The 23,971-nt window shown below is 39.5% G+C and overlaps 1 protein-coding gene and 1 long non-coding RNA gene across 2 annotated transcripts in view; both read left to right on the top strand.

The window, feature by feature from the left end:
- Positions 1–3,823: 3,823 nt before the first annotated feature.
- Positions 3,824–23,971, top strand: part of ACER3 (alkaline ceramidase 3) — a 165,810-nt gene continuing 145,662 nt past the window's right edge. Inside the window, exon 1 of the mRNA XM_049652605.1 lies at positions 3,824–4,113. Coding sequence (XP_049508562.1) covers positions 4,011–4,113 — 103 coding nt within the window. The 5' untranslated portion in view covers positions 3,824–4,010. The remainder of the gene's footprint in view (positions 4,114–23,971) is intronic.
- LOC125937743 (uncharacterized) lies at positions 9,941–23,741 on the top strand. Its single transcript, XR_007462499.1, has 3 exons — positions 9,941–10,796; positions 15,956–15,984; positions 20,215–23,741. It is a non-coding gene; the product is annotated as an uncharacterized LOC125937743 (long non-coding RNA).

Consider the following 23,971-nt stretch of genomic DNA (forward strand, 5'->3'; position numbering starts at 1 on the left):
ATTTTACATACCATCAATGTATGAGGGTTCCAATTTCTCTGCATCTTTGACAATATTTGTTCTTGTTTTACATTTTGATTATAGTCACCCTAGCATACGTGAAGTGGCAGGCATCTCATTGTGGTTTTGATTTGTGTATCTCTAATGGCAAACGTGAACAGCTTTTCTGTTCTGATTATTGACATTTGTTTATCTTCCTTGGAGAAATGTTTATTCATCTGCTTTGCCCATTTTTAATTGTTTGTTTTGTGTGTGTTTTTATTGAGTTGTAAAAGTTCTTTATATATTCTGAATACAAGTTTCTTATCCAATATATTGTTTGTAAATATTTCTTCCCATTTTGGGGCTGTCTTTTCACTTTCTTGATGGTATTACTTGCAACCAAAAGTTTTTAATTTTGATGAAGTCCAATTTATCTATTTTTTCTTTTGTTGCTTGTGCTTTTGTGAAATTTTTTAAAGTTTATTTATTTTGAGAGAGACAGAGTCAGTGCGAGCGGGGGAGGAACTGAGAGAGAGGGAATCCCAAGCAGGCTCTGCGCTGCCAGCGTCGGGCTCAGACCCACGAAATCACAAGATCATGACCTGAGCGGAAACCAAGAGTCTGACACTTAATCGGCGAACCCACCCAGGCGCCCCTGCTTTTGTGATTGTATATAAGAATCCACCACCTAACCTTAGGTAACAAAAAGTTACTTGTATGTAAACCAAGAGATTTATAGTTTTAACTCTTACATGTAACTCTATGATCCATTTTGAGTTAATTTTATTCAGTGGCAGGAAGGAGTCTAATATCCTTCTTTTGCGTGTGAATATCCAGTAGCCCCAGCACCATTTGTTGAAAAGACTATTCTTTCCCTATTGAATTGTCTTAACATCCTTGTTGAACATGAACTGACCAAAAATGTAAGGGGTTTATTTCTAGAATCTTCATATTATTCCAGTAATCTGCATGTTTTTCCTTATGCCAGTGTTATACTGCCTTGATTAGCATAGCTTTGCAGTGTTGAAATTGGGAGGTGTGAGTCCTCCAACTTTGATCTTTTTCAAGACAGTTTTGGCTTTTCAGGGTCCCTACATTTCCATGCATTTGCTTTTATATTTGGGAAAAACTTGTCAGCTAGACAGAGAGATAGACGTTGCTGAGGGAACTGTGAAATCCATTTTGTTTTTTGAAAGTGATATTACCGCAGTGCTTTCCTGGTCAGGGGAATTTTTCTCTCCTAAATTTTGTCCTGGTCACAGTAGAGGTTTTTTGTTTGTTTTGTTTTGTTTTGTTTTGTTTTCCACTGTTGATGAAAATGTGATGAAATATGCAGGGTATTGATTTAGTCAAGGCTTCATCTCCTGCCTTGAGTCACTTGGCTGGGTCAGTGGTTCTTTCTACATAGGGGTTCCCACAACACCCTACTTTTTGGTTTAGTCCTAGCAAAATATTATCACATTATCACACTCTATTTTTGTGGCCTCTCCCCTGTTTTTGTTGTAATCTCATCAGCGAATCACTGTTTTAAAGATTTTATTTCTAAGTAATCTCTACACCTAAAGTGGGGCTTGAACCCACAATCCCAAGATTAAGAGTCCCATGCTCTACCAACTGAGCCAGCCAGGTACTCCAGCAAATCACTTTTGAGTATGTATTTCTGCATATTCACTTTGAATATACAAATATCTGTATATTTATTCATTTATACATTACATACACATGATTATTATACATATTTAAAAAACATACACAAAACAGAAATTTTAGAGGTTGAAATTGAAAAAAAATGCTTAGAAATAGAAGTTTCCCCAGGCCTCAATGGCTTTTATTTCTCTGTAGATTACCCTCCTGGATTCTTCCTATATTTACCTCAGTGTGTTCCCAGCACCCAGCCAAGGGCCAAGCTCAATGTCTGCTGTTCAAAAGAGAATTTTCAGATATCCTGCTATTTCTATTAAAACACACTGCCTCTATTCCTAGGTTCTGCGCCCTGCAAGTAGAGATTTTGCATCTATCGTCTGCTACGGTCACTTTGCAGAGAGGCCATAGGCTCATTTCCCCGTTTTCTCTTTTACTTTTGATTATACCTTATCCAACTAGTTCCTTTAGAAAATACCAATTGTTCCATCCTTAACTACAATCTTCATTTCAAACTGCGTGGTCAGGCAGAGTCCTGGGTGGTAGGACCATAAAGAATGGCTAGCAAGTGGGGCACCTGGGTGGCTCAGTCGGTTAAGCACCTGACTCTCGCTTTCAGCTCAGGTCATGATCTCGCAGTTTGTGGGATCAAGCCCCCTGCGCTGACAGTGTAGATAGACCCTGCTAGGGATTCTCTCTTTCCCTGTCTCTCTCTGCCCCTCCCCTGCTTGTTTTCTCTCTCTCTCAAAATAAATAAATAAACTTAAAAAAAAAAGTAAAGAAAAAAAAGAATGGACAGCAAGGTTTCTGATCAGGATGTATCACTGGAGGATGTGGACAAAGGGCAAGGGAGCTCTTGGGGTGAAAATTAGGCAGTGCTTCAGGAAGCTAATTTAATTTAATTTAATTTTTATTTTTTTTAGAGAGAGAGAGAGAGAGGGAGAGAATGAGAGTAGGGAAGAGAGACAGGAGAGGCTCCATGCTCCCTCCATGCAGGGCTCAAACCCATGACCCTGATATCACAACCTGAGCTTAAATCAAGAGTCAGATACTTAACTGACTGACCCAGTTACCCCAGGAAGCTAGATTTTAAAGGGCCAGTGAGAGCCAAATAGAGAAGAGTGGAAGACAGTCCAGCTGAACAGCGGAGCAAAGGCTGAGATGGAATGGACCCAGTACATTCCCAGCTAAGGAAGAGTTTGTATAGCTGAACACAAGGGGCACGGATAGTTGCATTTGTTTTTAAAGATCCCTCCAGGGGCACCTGGGTGGTTCACTGGTTAAGCATCTGACTCTTGATTTTGGCTCAGGCCATGATCTCATGGTTGTGAGATAGAGCCCCTTGTCCGGCTCTACAGTGACAGTATGGAGCCTGCTTGGGATTCTCTCTCCCTCTCCCTCTGCCCCTCCCACGCTTGCACTTGCTCTTTCTCTTTGCAAGAAAACAAAACAAACCCAAACAAACAAACAAAACCATTTAAACGACCCCTCCAGCAACTGTGTGGAGTATTACAGTCTTGAGGCTGGAAGAAGGGGAGGCTGTTGGTTGCCTGGAGGGTAAGGGCACAATTATAGGTAGACAGTAGAAACCTCTGGGTTTGGAAGCCTGAACTGAGGCAGGCAAGCTCTGCTTTAGTTGAATTCTTTTACAGGATCTGAATGCCCTCACCCTCAACCTCCCCGCCCCCGCCTTTTTTTTTTTTTTTTTTTTGCTCCAGGGTTGTTGCCCTTTCCCTTTGTTCCCAAGAGACACTTACTTATATCTTTATCAGAAAAGCACTGTTTATTTCCTAGGAGTCCCCGGCGCTGGGAGAGTTCTGTTTCTGGGTTCCGTTTGAGGCCTGCGGTCAAAGGAAGACGCTGAGAAAGACGCTGTGCCTCTGCACAGGTTTTATCAAGCCAGGGCTTGCCGATGGCTTCAACCCAACCCGCCTTAGTTTAATCAAACCACACACACAGACACACACATACAAAGAGATAGAGTCTCTGACACGTCCAGACAGAAAACAGCCTCAGGGATATCAGAAACCCCAAGCCTACAGCCAGGGGCGTGTCTGGGCGGGACAGGCAGCCTGGGTAACCGTCGTCCCGGTGACCTGATCACAGCCCTTTCCTGGGAAAAGGACCTCCCCCCCCCCCCCCCCACAGGGGAACCCCTGTGGCCTCGGGGTGGGCGGGGCGCCGCCTGGCGAGGGCGGCCTGGAGGCGCCGGTGGGCGGGGTCTCCCGCCGGGCACTGCCGCTGACGGAGCCGGCCCCTCCCCTAAGGGAGAGAGGGTGGGCGGAGCGTTCGGTGGGCGCGAGAGCAGGGCCCGAGCCGGCCTGGGAGCTTGCCGAGCCGAACGCGGCCAGCGGAGCGCCTGGGCGGCGGCGGCGGCTGCGTGCGCGATGGCTCCGGCCGCGGACCGCGAGGGCTACTGGGGCTCCACGACGTCCACGCTGGACTGGTGCGAGGAGAACTACGCGGTGACCTGGTACATCGCCGAGTTCTGTGAGTGCGGGCGCCCGGGCCTGAGGCGGGAGGCAGGGAGGGAGGGCGCCGGTCCGAGGGGAGACGCCGCGTGAGGAAAGCGGAGGGCGGACCTGGCCGCCCAGGGAGGCACCAGGCCTGGCTGGGGAGGTGGAGTGGGGAGCCCCGGCCTGGGGGCAGGAATGGGAGCTCTGCCGAAGAGGGGAGCGGATGGGGGAATCCAGTGTGTCGGGTGAGGCGTGCGGGTGTCCGAACGGGTTGGGGAGGGTTGAGTTTGGGGATCGGAAGAGAAGTGGGGAGCCCCCCGCTGGACCTGAGGGGAGGCCTGAGGGGCAGGACTGGGGATGGGAATTCCTTTATGACGGGAGCAGTGGGGCAGGCTGGGGCGGCCCTAGAGGAGGTGGGGAGAGTGGAGGATTCTGCTCGTTAGAATGAGGGCCTGGGACACCTGCTCCTACTGTTGCTGCCACCACCTTCGGCCTTAAGGGCACAGGAGAAGGGAACAGGTCCTAACTTAGTCTCACCCCAAACGTGGAAACTCCCAGGTCTTTTCCTTCCTCTTTCTCTGTTTTCGTCGGACCTCTTCGTCACCTCCAGGGAAGGTGTCGGGCTCACAGGAGCCAGGAGCACAGGGGACCAAGTCCCTGTGCCACTCTGCCTGCTTCCTTTACTACTTCCTAAGGGTTAGAGTTCATTTGAGGACACTACTTCCACTGATTGCACCTTCTGAGGACTTGGGGGAAAAATCCTTCTCCAACTGCTTGCCCCTGACAGGCACCAATTGCCCCCTAGGTAGGTAGGTAGGTAGGTGTGTGCGTGTGCGTGTGTGTGTGTGTGTATTGCCCCAGCTCTTACTCCACTAGGTAGGTAGGTATGTAGGTAGGTAGGTAGGTGTGTGTGCGCGTGTGTGTGTATTTCCCCAGCTCTTACTCCACTAAGTTAGAAGAGCACAGGAAAAATCTGCCATTTCTTTTATGCACTTTACGTGGGTTAAGTTTTGAGAGCACAGTGTTTTTTTTTTTAATTTTTTTTTTTGTTTATTTATTTTTGAGACAGAGAGAGACAGAGCATGAATGGGGGAGGGGCAGAGAGAGAGGGAGACACAGGATCGGAAGCAGGCTCCGGGCTCTGAGCCATCAGCCCAGAGCCCGACGCGGGGCTCGAACTCACGAACCGTGAGATCGTGACCTGAGCTGAAGTCGGACGCTCAACCGACTGAGCCACCCAGGCGCCCCGAGAGCACAATGTTTGATTCTTCTTCCGGTACCTACCTGTTTCTGGCAAAGTATAGAGAATATGAATATATATATATATATATATATATATATATATATATATATATTTTTTTTTTTTTTTTTGGCTATTACTGCCGCCTTTTAATTGGACCCACTTTCTCAGGGCATGAAGCAACTCTTCTTAGCTAACCTTCCCATTGCTACCGCCTTTTCCCAGACATTTGTTTGGCTTTGTAGGGAAGAGGCAAGAGTTTCGTGCCAGCTGATCCCACTTGATTCTCTTCACAGTAGTTGACTAAATAAAAAAAGAAACCCGAACTCTTGTTAGTGTTCAAGATTTTAAACCATTCCTTTGAAACCATGATTTGGGCTGAGAGTCACGTTTCCTGAACTACTAAAGTAATAATAATGGAAGAATATGGGCAGAGGGATCACTTGTAGTATAATTACTTGGCAGCCCAAATGTTGGCAAGGAAGCGCTTTACCAATTTGTTGTTAGATCATGTTGGCAAGCCCACACCTGGTCCAGAGAAGGTCTGTGAGAGGAAGGGACTTAAAATCATGCTTTCTGAACTGGAAGCATGTAACATGGAAGAACAACATGAAGACATTGCCATGGTCTTCAAACATTGGATGGGCTGTCATACAGAGCAGTTAAACTTTCTAAATTTCTCTAGAATGTGGAATTAGAGTATATGGATGGAAACTAACAGTAAGGGGAGAGATTTTGCTTCAGCCTAAGGAAACTTTTTAACTGAAGATAAGCATGGAATGGCTTGCCTGGAGGTGGGGGTCACTGGAAGTGTTGAAACAGACATTACTGAACTAACTCACATGAGTATTTCATGAGGAATTATTTAGTAAAGAAAAGGGGTTGGCTTTAGTTGACCTTTAGGCCCTTTGCATATTTATGGGTGGATATAAGTAATAATGGCTCTTAGTTTAGAACCAAGGATTAGAATCAAGAGAAAACTGACGGTTAAGTCATGTGAGCTATGAGGGTGCAAGATAGCTGTTCTGCCAGATAGCTGTGAGAAATGGGAAATGGCTTTTGGTCTTAATGTCCTCAGAGGAGGAAACTGAGAAGACTGCAGGGTGGGTTTTGACATAGGAATCAAGGGTTGCAAGAAGAGAGTAAGTGAATGTTGGCTGCCCTTTGCACATGTGCCTTGGGAGAAAATTATTTGGAGGAAGTTGAGGTCAAGTCTTTTTAACCAGGAAGCAGAGGGTATCCATCATTTTTTGGAGTAAGAGAATTTAATCTTTGAAGAATATGCAGGTTAATAATGATGTGTTTAAAATAAATACAATCATATCATTATCATGATATTTACATTAATGATAGGAATAGTAAAGATAATGATGATAATAGCCATATGTAAGTGCTTACTGTGTACCACACTTTGCTAAGCACTTCCTCTTCTCCCTTTCAATCTTTACCTAAGGTTGCAAAGAGTGATGTAGAGATGGTGTTTAAGTTGAGGTCTGATTCTAAAGCTAAGTCATACAGAGAAAGACAGATACCATATGTTTTCACTCTTATGTGGATCCTGAGAAACTTTACAGAAGACCATACGGGAGGGGAAGGGAAAAAGAGAGAGGGAGGGAGCCAAACCACAAGAGACTCTGAAAAACTGAGAATAAACTGATGTTTGATGGGGGGTGGGAGGGAGGGGAGGGTGGGCGATGGGCATTGAGGAGGGCACCTGTTGGGATGAGCATTGGGTGTTGTATGGAAACCAATTTGACAATAAATTTCATATTAAAAAATAAATAAATAAAAATAAATAAAGATTAAATGAGATAAAAAAAATAAAGCTACTATATCTTGTACTATCACACACTCATTGTTTTGTCCCTGCATGCAAGAAGTAAGGACAGGAGAAATAGAATACTGCACAAAGGACAAATTGAATAATTATTCATGAACCCCGTCTTTCAGCACTAGGCTGTGTGTATTTTGAGTAATAAAAAGAGGAGTTTGGGGAATTGCATGTTCCGATATGGCAGCAGTTCTTAGTCACTGAAATACCAGAAAATCTTTCTTCTTAACATCACCCAAGATCATTTCAAATTCCTTTTCTGTTTTTTTCATTTTTTTTTTCCAAATTCCTTTTTTGTTTGAACAGATTGTAAAAGGTAGAGGTTTTCTCTTTAGTTGTGAAATAATGTGTTCCTTGATGTGCCAGAAGTTATAGGTACAGGCAGTCCTCACTCTTTATAGTTGTGTAGGACAGCACAAAGGACCTTGCAAGTTAAAACCTGGCAAAGTAGTCTTAATAATCAATGGGAAAACTTATGATTGTTTTGTCATCTTTAAAATTTTTTTGTCAAGCACTATAAACTCTCTTATTGTTGGTTATAGATATATAGAGAAATGAAAAAATAGTAAAACTAATGTTTAGTATACTATAATTTAAAACATCATCCTTTTCTCACAACCACTTTCTTCATTTATGTTGGTAAGTTTGTCTTCATTAAGTTCCTCTGGCTGCATATCTAGAGTCTCTGGGATGGCAGCAGTCAACATTGTCAGTGTCGGCGGTTTCGTCAATAACTCCGTTTATGTTTGATTGGAATTTTACTTCCAACATTATCACTTTTTGTTTCCTTGCTACACTTTCATCATTATTGGCCATTTCCCTCTTTTGATTATTCATGTTTGTAAAATATCACCTACATTCATCACCAGAGACAAGGAAGCAACTCAGCTACATGCCTTGCTGTCTGTACGTGAACTGATTAACAGATGTGCAGTGAATAATCACCAACAGTTTTTGCTTTGATGTCTTATCCATTGTTAGATATTTAGGCAGTTGGGGTGCCTGGGTGGCTCTGTAGTTAAGTGTCCAACTTTGGCTCAGGCCATGATCTCATGGCTCGTGAGTTCGATCCCCGTGTCGGGCTCTCTGCTGACAGCTGGGAGCCTGGAGCCTGTTTCAGATATTCATTCATTCATTCATTCATTCTCTCTCTCTCTGTCTCTCTCTCTGTCCCTCCCCTGCTCACACTCTCTCTCTCCAGAACAAATAAACATTAAGAAAAAAAAAATTAAAAAAAAAAAATTTAGGCAGAGAGTTAATTTTCTCTCAGCACTTTAAATGTTATTCATTGTCTCCTGGCTTTTATTGTTGCTGATGAGAGGTCTACCATCAGCTTAATTTTTGTTGCCTCGCAGTTTATTTTGTCAAATCCAGCAACAGACTTTGAAAGAAGTGACTTTTCAAGTCAGTTAGGCGCTGATTGTGATGTGCTTCCATTATTTACATAGTGATTTGTGGACTGAACACCTAGTCGTGAAGTTTACACTATATTCAGTCACTCACGGTTAATGTACTGTGGTACCTGAAATTTGAATTGTGTTGTTGGGGAATTGGAATTATTTAACTAAACTGTGTACCTGGAATTTGTGCATATTAGAACTCTTTAAAGTGAAGATTTCCTGTGCATTTCTATTCTTTACAACATTCCTAGTGAGTAGGTACGTGGACTTCCCACTTTATTGATGCAGGAAGTTAAGTAAACTGCTCAGCATCATACAGCTATTAAGTGGCAGAAATGGTATTCAAATATGGGTCTGACAATTCTTTCTACTAACACATAGTTCTGTGGGAAGTGGAATTTCAAGCACTGGTAGTTTCATGGAAGAAATGTTACCTAAAGGGAGGTGGAAAGGAATCCTCTGTTTTAATTATGGTCTCAGAGGAGAATTACCCAGATAAACTATAGTGTATAGAATATGCAACTATAGAAAGTCACCTGTTCAAGGTGGCTGATAGGCCAGTGGGGGTATAAATAGGTAAGTACTATTAGGCATTTTCTGTTTTCAAGGGAAATGCATTACTCAAAATGTATTTGAAAGAAGAATGTCCAAAACTGATGTATTATGAAGGAGGGTTTATTGGAAACCCCCCAAAAATTATAATTTCTAATTATGGGTTTTATAGAGGTTACCTCAGTCTGAGGGGGTCACTTAGTAAGACTTTCATGAATGGGGAGAATGGGTGGTAACTTCTGGTAGGACCATCCAGCCATCTCCCTTTTGTCTTTGGGCTAGAATGATTCAATCTGGGTAGATACCATCCTTCTCGTAGCTTTGTTGTCCCCCTCCCCATCCTATTCATAGGAATTGGACAGAAGCAAAGTAGGACAACCCTCAGTTTTTATACCATTATTATGGGATTTGCTCAGATGAGTTTTTTCTTTGACACTATAGCACAAGACCAGAGAGGCTTCAACCAGCCTCTCTCCCATACACATATGTCACTCAAGGCATCTAGCTGCTAGTGGCTCATTGCTACCTTTCTTTTCCTTTCCTTTTTCCAGGCCCCCTCCCACCCATCTTCTCTGAATTGTAGCCTCAAGTAAGTGAGTGTGTGCTTCAGGCTTCTTTTGGTCCTGGAGTTCTGTGGGCTGGCAGAGGTGATACTCCTGTCACCTAAGGAAGGCAGTCATTTTCCTGAGGGTTATTGACAGGCAAGCAGCACTGCCTCACACATAGCTCAAAGTAGTAAGTCAACTGAAGACTGAAGGCCAAGTGAAGGGCCAAATTCAGTGTACAAAAATATTTAGATTTAATATGTACAAGTCAAAGATTGCCAGTAAATTGTTTCCAGTGCTGTGATGGATGTATATATGTGGTGCATTGGAATACAAGGAGAAGTTACTCGTTAAGAGCTTAAAGTATAAAAGCTTTACAGTGTTAACACTTGAAGAACTGCCATACAGTTTATTTATTTATTTAAATTTGTTTAATTGTGCAAAAATGCACATAGAATAAAATTTACCATTTTAACATGTATAGCTTAGTAAAGTACCTTCATGTTGTCTTGCAGTGAATCTCTAGAACTCTTCATTTTGCAAAACGGTAACTCTGTATCCATTAAATAACTGCCCATTCCTTTTTCCTCCCAGACCCTGGTGACCACTCTTCTCCTTTCTGTCTCTGTCAATCTAGGTGTCTCATATAAAGACAGTGCTGTCTTTGTCTTTTTGTGACTGGCTTATTTTATTTAGCATAGTGTCTGTGTAGGTCAATCCATGTTGTAGCATTAGTTAGAATTTCCTTCTTTTTAAAGCCTGAATAAAACTCCATTATGTATATATACTACATTTTGCTTATCCATTCCTCTGTTGATAGACATATGGGTCGTTTCCACCTCTTGGCTATTGTGAATAGTGCTGCCATGAACATGGGTGTACAAATACCTCTTTGTGACCCTAAAGTGGAATTGCTGGATCATATGGTGACATCGCAGCTATTTAAACCTGTTCATTAGAAAGAAATCCTTTTATTATTTTCTTTCTTGGGTCCCATGAATTTATTATTATTATTACTTAAATTGTAATTTATTATTACTTATATGTAAGTTGTTAATGTACTTTATCTCCATCTTAATTAAATAAAGGTGCATGTAACTGCCAGAGGAGTTCTAGTCACTGTTACCACACTGTATTGATCCACATGAGGTATGTAATGTCTTGATATAATTCTAGTCCAAAATAAAACAGCATAATATTTTCACTAAAGCCTGGTTGTGGATAAATATGATTTTTGAAATATTGAAAATAGTAGAAATAACAATAGCGAACATTATGAGACAGTTAATAGATGCAAAGCTCTATGTGTATAGGATCTCATTAGAATCCCTATTATAATCCTTATAATAGCTCTTTTATTTTTATTTATTTATTTTTTTAATAATAGCTCTTTTAAGTGAGATTCTTGTTAGTTGTCTTATTTTACAAATGTGGAAATTGAGGGCTCATAGAGGGGTTAAATAATTTTGTACAAAGTTGTTCACTTTGCAGGTGGCAGAGCCAGGATTTGAACTCACACAATCTGACTCTAGAGCACATTCTCCTTCCTTCCTCTCTTTTTCTTTTTTACTTTTAAAATTAGCTTTTCGTGGGGCGGCTGGGTGGCCCAGTCAGTTAAGTGTCTGATTCTGCTGTCAGCACAGAGCCCACTTCAGATCTTCTGTTCCCCTCTTTCTCTGCCCCTCCCCCCCCTCAAAAATAAAAATTTTTTAAAAATTAGTTTTTTGAGGCATAATTTACTTAAAATGCATCCATTTTAAGTGTATAGTTTGAAAAATTTTGACAGGTGTATATATCTATGTAACCACCATTGCAGTCAAGACGTAGATTTTCTATCACCCTAAAAAAGTTACCCAGCAGAGCACTTAGTTGTAACCATATAGTATACTGCTTGATCTCTGAGATGGGTACTGTTATAATCCTAATTTGCAGTTGAAGACATTAAAGTTTAAGAAGATTAAATAACTTGCATAACTTGCCCTCGGTCACACACTATTTTTTTTAAATGTTTATTTATTTTTGAGAGATAGAGAGACAGAGAATGAGCAGGGGAGGGACAGAGAGAGAGGGAGACACAGAATCTGAAGCAGGCTCCAGGCCTCGAGCTGTCAGCACAGAGCCCAATGCGGGGCTTGAACTCAAAAATCGTGAGATCATGACCTGAGCCAAAGTTGGATACTCAGCTGACTGAGCCACCCACGTGCCCCCCTCGGTCACACACTATTAAGTGGCAGAGCCTCAGTGACCCAGGAGCCTTTTGATTCCAAAGATATGCTCTTAATACCATACTATGTTGCCTCCCTTCATTACTACTTTTTCAGACCTCAGTGGGTCCAGGGACCTCAGATTGGGAACTAGTGGTCTGATGCTTTCATTTTACTTGTAAGAAGAAAGACCTTGAGTATTGAAGTGATTTGCCTAAGATTATGTTACAAATTAGTGGTAAAACCTACGCCAGAATCCATATTCAGTAGTTTTTCAGGGAAATGGTAGCTGCTGAGGAAGATGATGTCAGTGTTGCTGATGTCCTATTGTTAATGAGTTACCAGATCATAGGACTTCCTCAGAAGGAAAAGAGCTCCCAAAGGGCTAATTTTTATGGTGAAGATACCTAACATCTATAGTATGCTTTACAGCAGTGCTTCTCAGAGGTAAATGTGCATGTTAATTACCTTGAGATCTTGTTAAAGTGCATATTCTGATTAAGTAGGTGTGGAATGTGGCCTTAGATTCTGCATTTCTTATAAGTTCTCAAGTGATTCCAGTCCTTCTGGTCTGGAGCTATACTTGGAAGAACAAGGGTTCAGGTTCACAAAGCACGTTTAATTCTTTTTTTCCTGTGGTGTGTAGGTGTTATCCCTGTTTGTATGTAAGGAAACCAAGTTCAAAAGGATAAGTGATTTGTTCAGGATCATAGGGCTGGTACTGGAACCTATGTTTCTAACTTTGAAAACCAAGCTAGGTGTTGAAACCCTCCAGCCCCCCATTCACAGTAACAAGACTGAAAACACTGCATGTGAAGGAGAGCTTGGAAGTGATTGTCCTGGGTAGTAAGCAAAATTGAACTTAAAATTGAACTTACTTTTTCATTTCAGAAAGTTTTCATTCTCATTTGCTCCTAACACTTTTGCCAAGCTCAAACCAAACCACTTTTTAGACTTAAGTCTGTAGTTAGTAGTGTTTAGTAGTACTTGAAGTCTGAGAACATTTTGAAGTCTCATCCTGACTTAGTTTTACCCATGTTGTCAAAGATACTAACTAGGAAGAATTGTCATTTGGTAGCACATGTTGGAAGAAATGATAGATTTTTATTGTTTTAATGGAACAGTAATTGGTGGGTGGGTAAATAAGAAGAACAAATACCTCAAATAGTAAATTGGGGAACTTTACTAAGCCAGAATACATAGAGTAGTGAACATTTAAATGAAAATCTTGTCCAGTGCATTATTATCTTAGGTTAAAATTTTAAGTTGTTTCTTTGATTTTGGGTTCACCCTGTTCCTTTGCCAACTGTTTCCCAGTCAGTGGGGGAAAAAAAAAAAAAACCCTGACTTGGAGGGTTTTAGGTAATGCAGAGAGCATTTTAAAAGAAGTAGGGGCATGGAGACACATTTTAGGACCCAGCAAAATGATAGAGCCCAAAAGAGACAGCAAAAGCAGTTAATGGGGACACAAAAGTCCTACATGTTTTACTGTGGGGAAAGTACATAGTATAATGACTTGGAGTCTGAATCAAGATTCCTATTTGTTGCATCGAATGTTGTGACTTTGGGCAGATCCCTTAATCCTTCTTTGTATCAGTGTATTTTCTTTTTTTTTTTTTTAATTTTTTAATGTTTATTTTTGAGAGAGAGAGAGTGAGCGAGCATGAGCAGGGGAGGGGGGGAGAGAGAGAGAGAGGAAGAAACAGAATCCAAAGCAGGCTCCAGGCTCTGAGCTGTCAGCACAGAGTCTGACGTGGGGCTTGAACTCACAGATCATGACCTGAGCCGAAGTTGGACGCTTAACCTACTGAGCCACCCAGGCACCCCATGTATCAGTTTATTTTCTATAATATGAAAATAACGATATCCAAGAGGGTTATGAGAATTAAATGGCATGATACACTTGAAAGTGTACAGTGAGGTGAAGTGCCTAGCAAATACTAGGTGCGCAAAAAATGTTAGTTGAATTCCCTAATTCAACTGAGCCTGGGTGGCTCAGTTGATTGACCAGCTCTTGGTTTTGACTCAAGTCATGATCTCATGGTTCATGAAATTGAACCTTGTGTGGGGCTCTGCACTGACAGTATGAAGCCTGGTTGGGATTCTCTTTCCCTCTCTCTCCCTCTCTCTCTGCCCCTTCCCTGTTTATGCTGTGTGCATGTGCTCGCTCTCTCTCAAAATAAACAAATATTAAAAAAAATATTAGTTGAATTGGGATCTAGTGAAAATAAGTTAAAAAAAAATCATACTGTGTTATAGTTGTGGCCTCCTCATCTGTGATGGTTAATTTTTTCTGTGAACTTGGCTAGGCTTTCGTATCCATTTATCTGATCAAATACTAATCTAAGTGTTGTTATGAAGGTATTTTATAAATGTGATCAACATCTACAATCAGTTGACTTTAAGTAAAGATTACTTTCAGTAATAATGGGTGGGCCTCATCCCATCAGTTGAAAGGCCTTAAGAGCAAACACTGAGTTTGGGGGAGGTAGAGAAAGGTTAAACTTTTCTGGGGGGATGTCTCCTCCTTGACCTAATTGACTCCTTGCTTTAGTGGGCCTTTCCTCTCTTCTCTTTTCCTCCCTTTCATCTTTCTTTCATTTGTTTGAATATATTAAGAATATACCAGAATTTTTAGATGTTTTCAGTGGGATTGCTTTTGCACATGATGTTCCCTTGTCATTTGTAGCTGCATTCTCTCAGTGGATACCTCTCTTCTATTATTATTATTATTATTATTATTATTATTATTTAATCTTTATTTTAAGTAGGCTCCATGCCCATCGTGGGGCTTGAACTCACCATCCTGACATCTAGAGTTGCATGCTCTACCGACTGAGCCAGCCAGGAGCCCCAGTGGATACCTCTTTAAACCTTGATTGATTATTCCTTACAGTTAGGTGCTTCTGTTTTCCTTAGAGGACTTTCTGTTGACAGAAGGATAGAGACCGAATTCTAACATGGCATGAAAACCCCTTTTTTTAAATGAATATCTTTACAACAAAGTCAGAAGAATTTTGCAGTGACTATCTGTTCAACTATTGTCTAGATTCTACTATTAACGTTTTATTATGCTTTGTTTTGTTGCATGTCTACCCAGTTGTCCATTCTTCTATCAGTTCATTTTAATTTTTGACATTATTAATTTCAAAGTAAATTGCAAACATCTTTATACTTTCCCCTAAATCCTTCAACATACATATCATCAATTAAAGTTCAATTCTTTGTTTTTTTCTTTGGAGGTAAAACTTATATTTGAAGTAATGCGCAGATCTTAAATGTATATTTGCTGAATTTCAAGAAATTGAGACATTTGTGTAATCAAAACCTCTATTAGAATATGGAACTTTAGCATCAAGTGAGAAGGTTCTTCATGCCCCTTCCCTGTTAATTCTTACCTCCACCTTCCCCTTCTCTTCAGGGCTACCACTATTCTGATTTCTTTTCCCCCACCATAGATTAGATGTGCCTGTTCTAGAACTGCATTTAAGTGGAGTCAAACAGTATTTACTGTTTAGTATAAGATTTCTTTCTTTTTTTTTTTTTTAAAGTTCATTTATTTATTTTGAGAGATAGAGCGCGTATGTATGCACATTGGTTGGGGAGGGGCAGAGAGAGAGAGAGGGAGAGAGAGGATCTCAAGCAGCCTCAGTGCTGTCAGCGCAGAGCCTGACAGGGGCTCAGTCTCACAAACCATGAGATCATGACCTGAACCAAAATCAAGAGTCAGATGCTCAACTGATTGAGCCACCCAGGCATTCCTGTGTTAAGACTTCTTTCACTCAGCATAATGTTTTTGAGATTTCACCAATGTTGCATGTATTGGTAATTCCTTTTTATTGCTGGGTAATATTCCATTGTATGAATGTACCACAGTTTATTGATTTACCTATTGATGAACACCTCGCTGTTTTAAGGTTTGATAATTATGTATAAAGCTGCTATGAACATTCTTGTACAGGTCGTCTTGTGGATATGTATTTTCATTTCTCATAGGTAAATACTGAGGGTTGGAATAACTGGGTCATAGGTGGTTGTGTGTTCAGTTTTATTAGAAACTACCAGATCTTTTCTCAAAGTGGTTGTAACGTTTTACATTCACAGCATTTCATCCACTTCCTCACTAACATTTGGTTAGTCTTCAATTTTTGCCATTCTGGTGGTTGTGTACTTTTAGCTCATTGTGGTATCCAGCTTATTCTAAACTCTTCAGTCTGTGTTCCTCCTTTTCCCAATAATTCCTGCTTTCCCTACTTACACTGTACTTTTGCCAAAACAGCCTGTTTACGTATTACATTTATACTCCTGTGCACCTTTCATTGTATGTGTTCTTCCCATGAGAGATAATAAATTGTTTTTTCTTATTTATTTATTTATTTATTTATTTAATAAATTGTTTTTTGAAGCCATCAAGTTTGGGGGGTGGTTTGTTATTCAGCAGTAAGTAACTGAAACAGTGTCTAAAGTTGAGTTTTGAGCAATTTTGATTTCCTGTTGTGTAAACTCCGAGTATGCCAAATTACATCATGCTTTTTATTCTTAGAAGATGAAACTTTAAAAAGAATAATAAAGTTTAATATAGGCCCTCTATCTGAAGATTTCAAAGAATTTTTATAAGCATCATTTTATTTATCCCTATAATGTACTCATGAGACTCAAAAGAGGTATTTTGCCCAGTGAAAGTACATAAGTACTTCAAGGTTGAAATAATTCAATTGCAAGACTGGAAAAATCTTTGACTCATAATAGGTGTGGACTCTTTTAAAGTACTTTAACTTTTCAGAGCAAGCTGCAAGAGGAAAGACTGAATGAACTCAGAAAACAAAACAGAACTCTAAAAATTATGCATGTTAAAATCTTGATACTGTTATAAAAATTGTTTTATGATTGGAATTCATTCATTTACTCATTTATACAAAATGATAAGGAGGTATTCTAGATACGATAGTATTCCCGAAATGAAATATATGGTTTTAGGCTATTTTACCTGCTGGGTAGCAATCCCTCCTCCACCCTCCCCACCCCCCTTGTAAAGTAGACATGAGGACAGTCTGGTTTTATTGTCTGAAATCCAGTTGGTCACTGGAGTTCACTCAGTCTTGCCAATCAGATGGATGTTCTCTATTCTTTCACTATTGTAGGAATGTCCAACTTAAAGCTTGACAATTGAAGAGAATTATGACCTTGATAAAGGAGGACTGTTCTTTGGTTAAGAGCATTCATTAAATAAAAATAATAGCTCCCTCTTTGCCTTTCCCTCATTCCATATTCTTCCTTTTTCTCCAGAGGTAACTGCTATCCTTAATTTAGTGTTTATCATTTCCTACCTTTTACCACTGTGTGTTTCTAAAGAATATACTGTTTAGGTTTGCTTGTTTTAATTTTACATAAGTGGAATTGTACTATATATATATGTATGTGTGTGTGTGTGTGTGTCTGTGTGTGTCTGTGTGTGTCTGTGTGTGTGTGTGTGTATTCTTCAACTTGCTTTTTTCACTCAATTTGTGGTCAAATGTGTATCATCCATATTCCCAAGAATCCTCTCTGTTGATAGGTTTAGCTATAGTTCATTTATTTTTACTGTTTAGAATTCCACTATATGAATATATTGATTTATCCATTCTTCAGTCATTGGATATTTTGTTGTTTTCAGGTTTTCGCTGTTACAAATGTTATAACATTTTTGTACATCATCTGGTACACACAAATTTGAGAGTTCTTGTGTCTATTGAGTAGTATAATGGTTAGATTGTAGGGCATGCCCATATTCAACTTTTACTAGATCTGAAGTGCTCAAGCTTTTTTTGTCTCATCTCCTTTATACATTTAAAAATTGTTGAGGACCCTGAAGAGCTCTGTGAGTTAAATCCTTTGGTATTTACTGTATTAGAAGTTAAAATAAAAAGATTTAAATTTTTTATTAATGCACTTAAGATTCATGCTTGTGAGAAATGAGATTTCACCATGTTGTATCAGTTTATTCCTTGTTATTTAATTTTTTAAAAATTTTCAAAAGATTATTTTTGTTATCTCCACACCCAGTGAGATTTAACCATGTTGTTGTATCAGTAGTTTATTCCTTTTTTATTTAATTTTTAAAAACATTTTTTAAAGATTATTGTTCGGTTATCTCCACACCCAACGTGAGGCTTAAATCCACAACCCCAAGACCAAGTGTTGCATGCTGCACCAGCTGAGCCAGTCAGGCACCCCAATGGTTTGTTCCTTTTTATTGCTGAGTAGTAGTCTACTGTATGGAATATACTAGTTTGTTTATCCATTGTCCTGTTGATGGACACCAGGACTATTTCCAGTTTTTGGCTATTGTGAATAAAACTGCTGTGAACATTTTTATACAAATCTTTTCATGGATATATATTTTCTTTTCTTTTCCTTTCTTTTTAAGTTTATTTATTTACTTTGAGAGATACAGCGTGATTGAAGGAGGGGCAGAGAGAGAGAGAGAGGCCGACAGAGAATACCAAGCAGGCTCTGCACTGTCAGTAAGGAGCCCAGCCCGATGCAGGGCTTGAACTCACGAAACTATGTGTGGGTCATGACGTGAGCCAAAACCAAGAGTCCAACGCTTAACCAACTGAGCCATCCAGGTGCCCCAGCATAGACATACATTTTCATCTTTCTTGGGTAAATTCATGGGAGTGGAATTGCCAGGTCATAGAGTTGGTTTCCGTTAAAAGACTGCAGGACTTTTTTCCAAAGTGATATCTCATTTTATTATAGAAGTTTTAGGTGTTCCACATCCTCAACAACATTTGGTGTTATTCTTTTTGAAAATTTTATCCACTCTGGACTATATGTAGTGGTCTCTCATCGTGGTTTTAATGATCATTTACCTGATGAATAAAGATGTTGAGCACATTTTCATTGCCTCTTGGACATTCCTGTATCTTCTTCTGTGAAGTGCCTTTTGCCCATTTAAAAAATCTGTTGTCTTTAAAATTTTTCTTTTTAAAAAAAATTTTTTTTTTTAACATTTTATTCATTTTTGAGACAGAGAGAGACAGAACACGAATGGGGGAAGGTCAGAGAGAGAGGGAGACACAGAATCCGAAACAGGCCCCAGGCTCTGAGCTGTCAGCACAGAGCCCGACGTGGGGCTCGAACTCACGGACCATGAGATCATGACCTGAGCTGAAGTCGGACGCCCAACTGACTGAGCCACCCAGGCGCCCCTAAAATTTTTCTTAATTGAAGTATAGTTAACATACAAAATTTATTAGTTTCATGTGTGTAACATAGTGATTTCAACATTTATATATATTATGGAATGCTTGTCATGGTAAGTGTAGTTGCCATTTGTCACCATCCAAAGCTATTAGAGTATTATTCCCTAGGCTGTACTTTTTTTCATCCCCATGATTTATTTATTTTATAACTGAAACCTCTTAATCTTATTGAAATCTGGTACCTCTTAATCTTATTGAAATATTTCATCTATTCCCTCATCCCCTTCCCCTCTGGCAACTACCAGTTTGTTCTTAGTATTTATGAATCTGTTTTTGTCTGTTTTGTCTGTTTTATTTTTTAGATTCCCCATATAAGTAAAATCATATGGTATTTGTATTTGTCTGACTTATTCCACTTAGCATAATACCCTCCCTCTAGGTCCATCCATGTTGTCAAAAATGGCAAGATTTCATTCTTTTTTATGGCTACGTAATATTCATTTGTGTGTGTGTGTGTGTGTGTGTGTGCATCCACATCTGTTTATCCATTCATCTTTCAATGGATACTTGGATTGCTTCCATATCTTGGCTGTTATAAATGTTGCAATAAACAGAGGGGTGCATATATCTTTTTTAATTAGTTTTTTTCATTTTCTTTCTCTACCCTGAAGTAGAATTACTGAATTTTATGGCATTTTTTTTTTTTTTTTAATTTTTGGAGGAACCTCCATACTGTTTTCTGTAGTGGCTGCACCAATAGTATACAAGGGTTCTCTTTCCTCTATATCCTCACCAATGCTGTTCTTTCTGGTCTTTCTGATATTAGCGATTCTGACTGGTGTGAGGTGATAATCTCATTGTAGTTTTGATTTGCATTTCCCTCATGATGAGTAATGTTGAGCACCTTTTCATGTGTCTGTTGGCCATCTGGATATCTTCTTTGGAGAAATGTCTATTCAGGTACTCTGCCCACTTTTCAATTGGATTTCTTAGAGTTTTTTTGGTGTTGAGTTGTATGAATTCTTTAACATATTTTGGATATTAACCCCTTATCAGGTATATCATTGTAAATATCTTCTCTCATTTAGTATGTTGCCTTTTCATGTTGTTGATGGTTTCCTTTGCTGTACAAAAACTATACATATTTAAAGTGTATGATTCGCCAAATTTTGACAGATGTACTCCCATGAACTCATCACCACAATCAAGATTTGAACATACTCATCCCCCAGAGTTTCCTTGTGCACCTTTGTTGTTTCATTGGTGGTTTCAGGTAGGAGAGTAAATCTGGTCATTGTTATTCTATCTTGGGTGGAAGTGTAATGTGCATTACTTTTAATTCTGTCATTTATATAGCCCATCTTGCTTGTTACTGTTCTCTATTAGAATAATCTTTCTTGCTTATATGGCAAGCTGGCTGCATTAGGCATCTTCATAAAATTGTTCTACCAGCTATGAGACTGGTACAAAGCCATGTGTACCATCAGTAAATGGTTTGCTTCTTTAAGAGATTGGACAGGAGTGCCTGGGTGACTCAGTTGTTAAGCGGCTGCCTCTTGGTTTTAGCTGAGGTCGTGATCTCATGGTTTGTGAGATCAAGCCCTGCGTCAGACTCTGCTCTGAAAATATGAAGTATGCTTGGGATTCTCTCTCTCTCCTTCTTTCTCTACCCCTCCCCTGCTTGCACCCCACCCTCCCCACACTCTCTCTCTCTCTCAAAATAAATAAATAAACTTAAAAAAGAGAGAGATTGGATAAAATATGGCCCTAATTTTTAAAAAATATGAAATTTAAACTATAGAATTTATGCTTTAAAATCTATTTTGTTTCGGGGTGCCTAGGTGGCTCAGTTCGTTAAGCATCCAACTTTGGCTCAGGTCATGATCTCATGGTTCATGAGTTCAAGCCCCGAGTCAAGCTCTGTGCTGACAGCTCAGAGCCTGGAGCCTGCTTCAGATTCTATGTCTCCCTATCTCTCTCTCTGCCTCTCCTACCCCTCTCTTTTTCTTTCTCTCTCAAAAATAAATAAACATTAAAACAATTCTTTTAAAATCTATTTTGTTTCTTTTGCGTGGCATTTTTTTTCCAGGCTTTTATTGTCAGCTATTGTGTACTCTTATGTTTAAGGTGTTTATCTTGTAAATAGCAGATAGCTGTCCTCTTATTTTTGTAATTTTTTAAAAATTTTATTTTAGAGAGAGAGAGCATGGGAGAGGGGCAGAGGGAGAGAGAAAGAGAATCTTAAGCAGGATCCATACTCACCATGGAGCCCGACGTGGGGCTCAATCCCACGACCCTGGGATCATGACCTGAGCCGAAATCAAGAGTTGGACTCTCAACCAACTGAGTCACCCAGGCGCCCTTCTCTTATTTTAAAAATTCAGTCTCATTTTCTATCTCTCTGTGATTACTGATTTACCCTGATTACTGATACATTTTTATTTATTTCCACCCTTTTTAATGCTTTTTATTCTATATTCTCCTGTATTTCTTGCCTTCTTTTGGCCGTGATTGGTTTTTTTAAATTCCTTTCTCCTCTCTGCCAGATTGGAAGCTACTGGTTTGTTCTAGTTCTTTTTTACTGGTGCTTACTTAAACATTTTTTGAATACATGTTTGACTTAAAATACAAACTTTTCTTCTCCTTTTGGATAATTCAAATAAGCTACTTTAAGTTTGTATATGCTCCTCCTAAGTTACATGCTATTGTTATTTAGTATGTATTAGTCTTTGATGCATAACAAATTTCCACAAATGTAGTGGTTTAAAGCAACACAAATTTATAATCTCACATTTTCTATAGGGTAGAAGTGTGGGCCTGACTTGGCTCTTTGCTGAGTCTTACAAGGCTGCAATCAGGGTATTGGCTAGGGCTGTGGTCTCATCTGAAGCTTGAATAGAGAGGACTTCATTAGCAGAATTTGGTTCCCTGTGGTTGTAGAATTGAGGCTTCAGTTTCTTGCTGGCTTTTGGTTGGAGGATACTCTTCGCTCCTGGAGGTTGCCCTCAGTTCCTTGCTATATGGAACCTCTAAAATAGGCGAAATAAAATAAAATAGGTGACTTAACAATGTTGTGGCTTGCTTCTTCAATGCCAGCTCACTATGGAACAACTTTCTTACTGTTTTTCTGTGCTAGTGGGTGGTTACTTTTCTGTTTCACTTAACTACTGAGGAGGTAGTCCCTCATGCATCTCATATAGATGATCTCAGATCCAGTTCCCATCCTCCCATGGTCCAGTGCCTCATTTCTTATTCCTATGTGAGCGCTGAAACTCTACCTCCTACGGTAATGAGAAAGGCAATTCACTGCCATACCTGTTTCTGTCTGTAGGACAGTCATAACCAGGTATCATATTAATTTTCACATTCTTCTCAATTTTTCCCTCTGGGAATTACCTTTAGTCTTTTGGGAGTTGAGCTGTGCATTGAAAAATATATTATTAAACTTTATCTAGCATATCTAGGTATTTGTAATGAGAGGATTTTTGGGTTATCTGCCATATTGCTCAATAGCTATGTCTTCATTTTCTTTTAGCTAAAGATTTATACATTTCAAAACTGGAAACAGTATTAACTATATATACATATAAAATATGTATACTTACAGATGTATAAGATAAGAGTTTCTGATAATTAGTTTTGCCCATGTGGAATGTAGAATTGAGAAGTATAATGGAGAAAGACTTTCATAATCCGGCCTTGATGACTTTTCTGATGTAATCTCTTGCCTCTCTGAACACTTGCACTTTATACTTCAGCAGTATAATTCAGCTTTTATTTCCTCCAACACACACTGCAGCTTCATAGTTTCCTGTGTTTGCATACATTATTCTTTCTGTCCAGAACGTCCTGTTTATCTCTCTCATTTCTCTTTACTTGGTTAATTCAGCCTTTTTTTCTTTACATTCATTTTTTTCTCTTAAGCATTTTTAATTATTATATTTTTCATTTTTAAAGGTTCTGTTGTTTCCTTTTCACATCTGCCTGACAACTTTTGATAATTTTTTTCTTTGGTTATTTTTTATTGCTTTCTTTTATTTCTTTAAACATCAAACATATTTAATGTCCTATATCCTTAAATTTCAGTGTCTTTCATCTTTGCTTGTCTGTTCTGTTGCTTGTTGTTTCACTGTTCTTCCTTTATGGTTGCATGTTTCCTTATGTTTTCTTGTGATTTTTTTTTTTTTCCTTTGAGGGAGAGTGCAAGTGAGCGAGGGGCAGAGAGAGAGAGACAGAGAGAGAGAGGGAGAGAGAGAGAAAAAGAGAAAGAGAAGCAGGGCTCACCCAGGGCTCGTGTTTTACCTGAAGCGTGGCCCATGTTCACCTGGAGCAGGGCATGAGCTCACCCAAAATGGGGCTTATGCTCACCTGAAGCGGGCTCGTGCTCACCCAATATGGGACTCGAACTTACAAACTGTGAGAACTCATGAACTGAGCTGAAGTCAGGTGCTTAACGACTGAGCCACCCAGGTGCCCTGTGTTCTTGTGACTTTTGACCATGAGTTCATTTTTTTGCAGACTTGGGAAATCTTTGAGGCCATGTTAGATTGTAAAGTCTATGAAAGGAGGGCCCTTGTTCATTGCTGTATCATAGGGCTTCTTACAATGTTTACTACATGAGTATTTCACTAAATATTTATTGAATGAATGATGTGTGTACATTTCCCATAGTATTGTAATTATTTATATATATGCCTATATTCTCCACTATATTGATAATGCCTTAAGTTAAAAATCTTTTTAGCTTTAACTCCGTATCCATAGCACTTAGCACAGTATCTAATATAGATTAAGTTCTCAGTAAATGTTAAACCAGTGAGAAGTTGCTTGACATAATTCTGACCATTGTAATCTATAAGAATAAAAAAGATTTATTTTTGCCTGGTTATCATTTTGAAGCCATTATCTAGTGGAGGCACTAGAGAAATGATGA

Source organism: Panthera uncia, chromosome D1, assembly GCF_023721935.1.
Source record: "Panthera uncia isolate 11264 chromosome D1, Puncia_PCG_1.0, whole genome shotgun sequence".
In the NCBI taxonomy this organism is placed as follows: domain Eukaryota; kingdom Metazoa; phylum Chordata; class Mammalia; order Carnivora; family Felidae; genus Panthera; species Panthera uncia.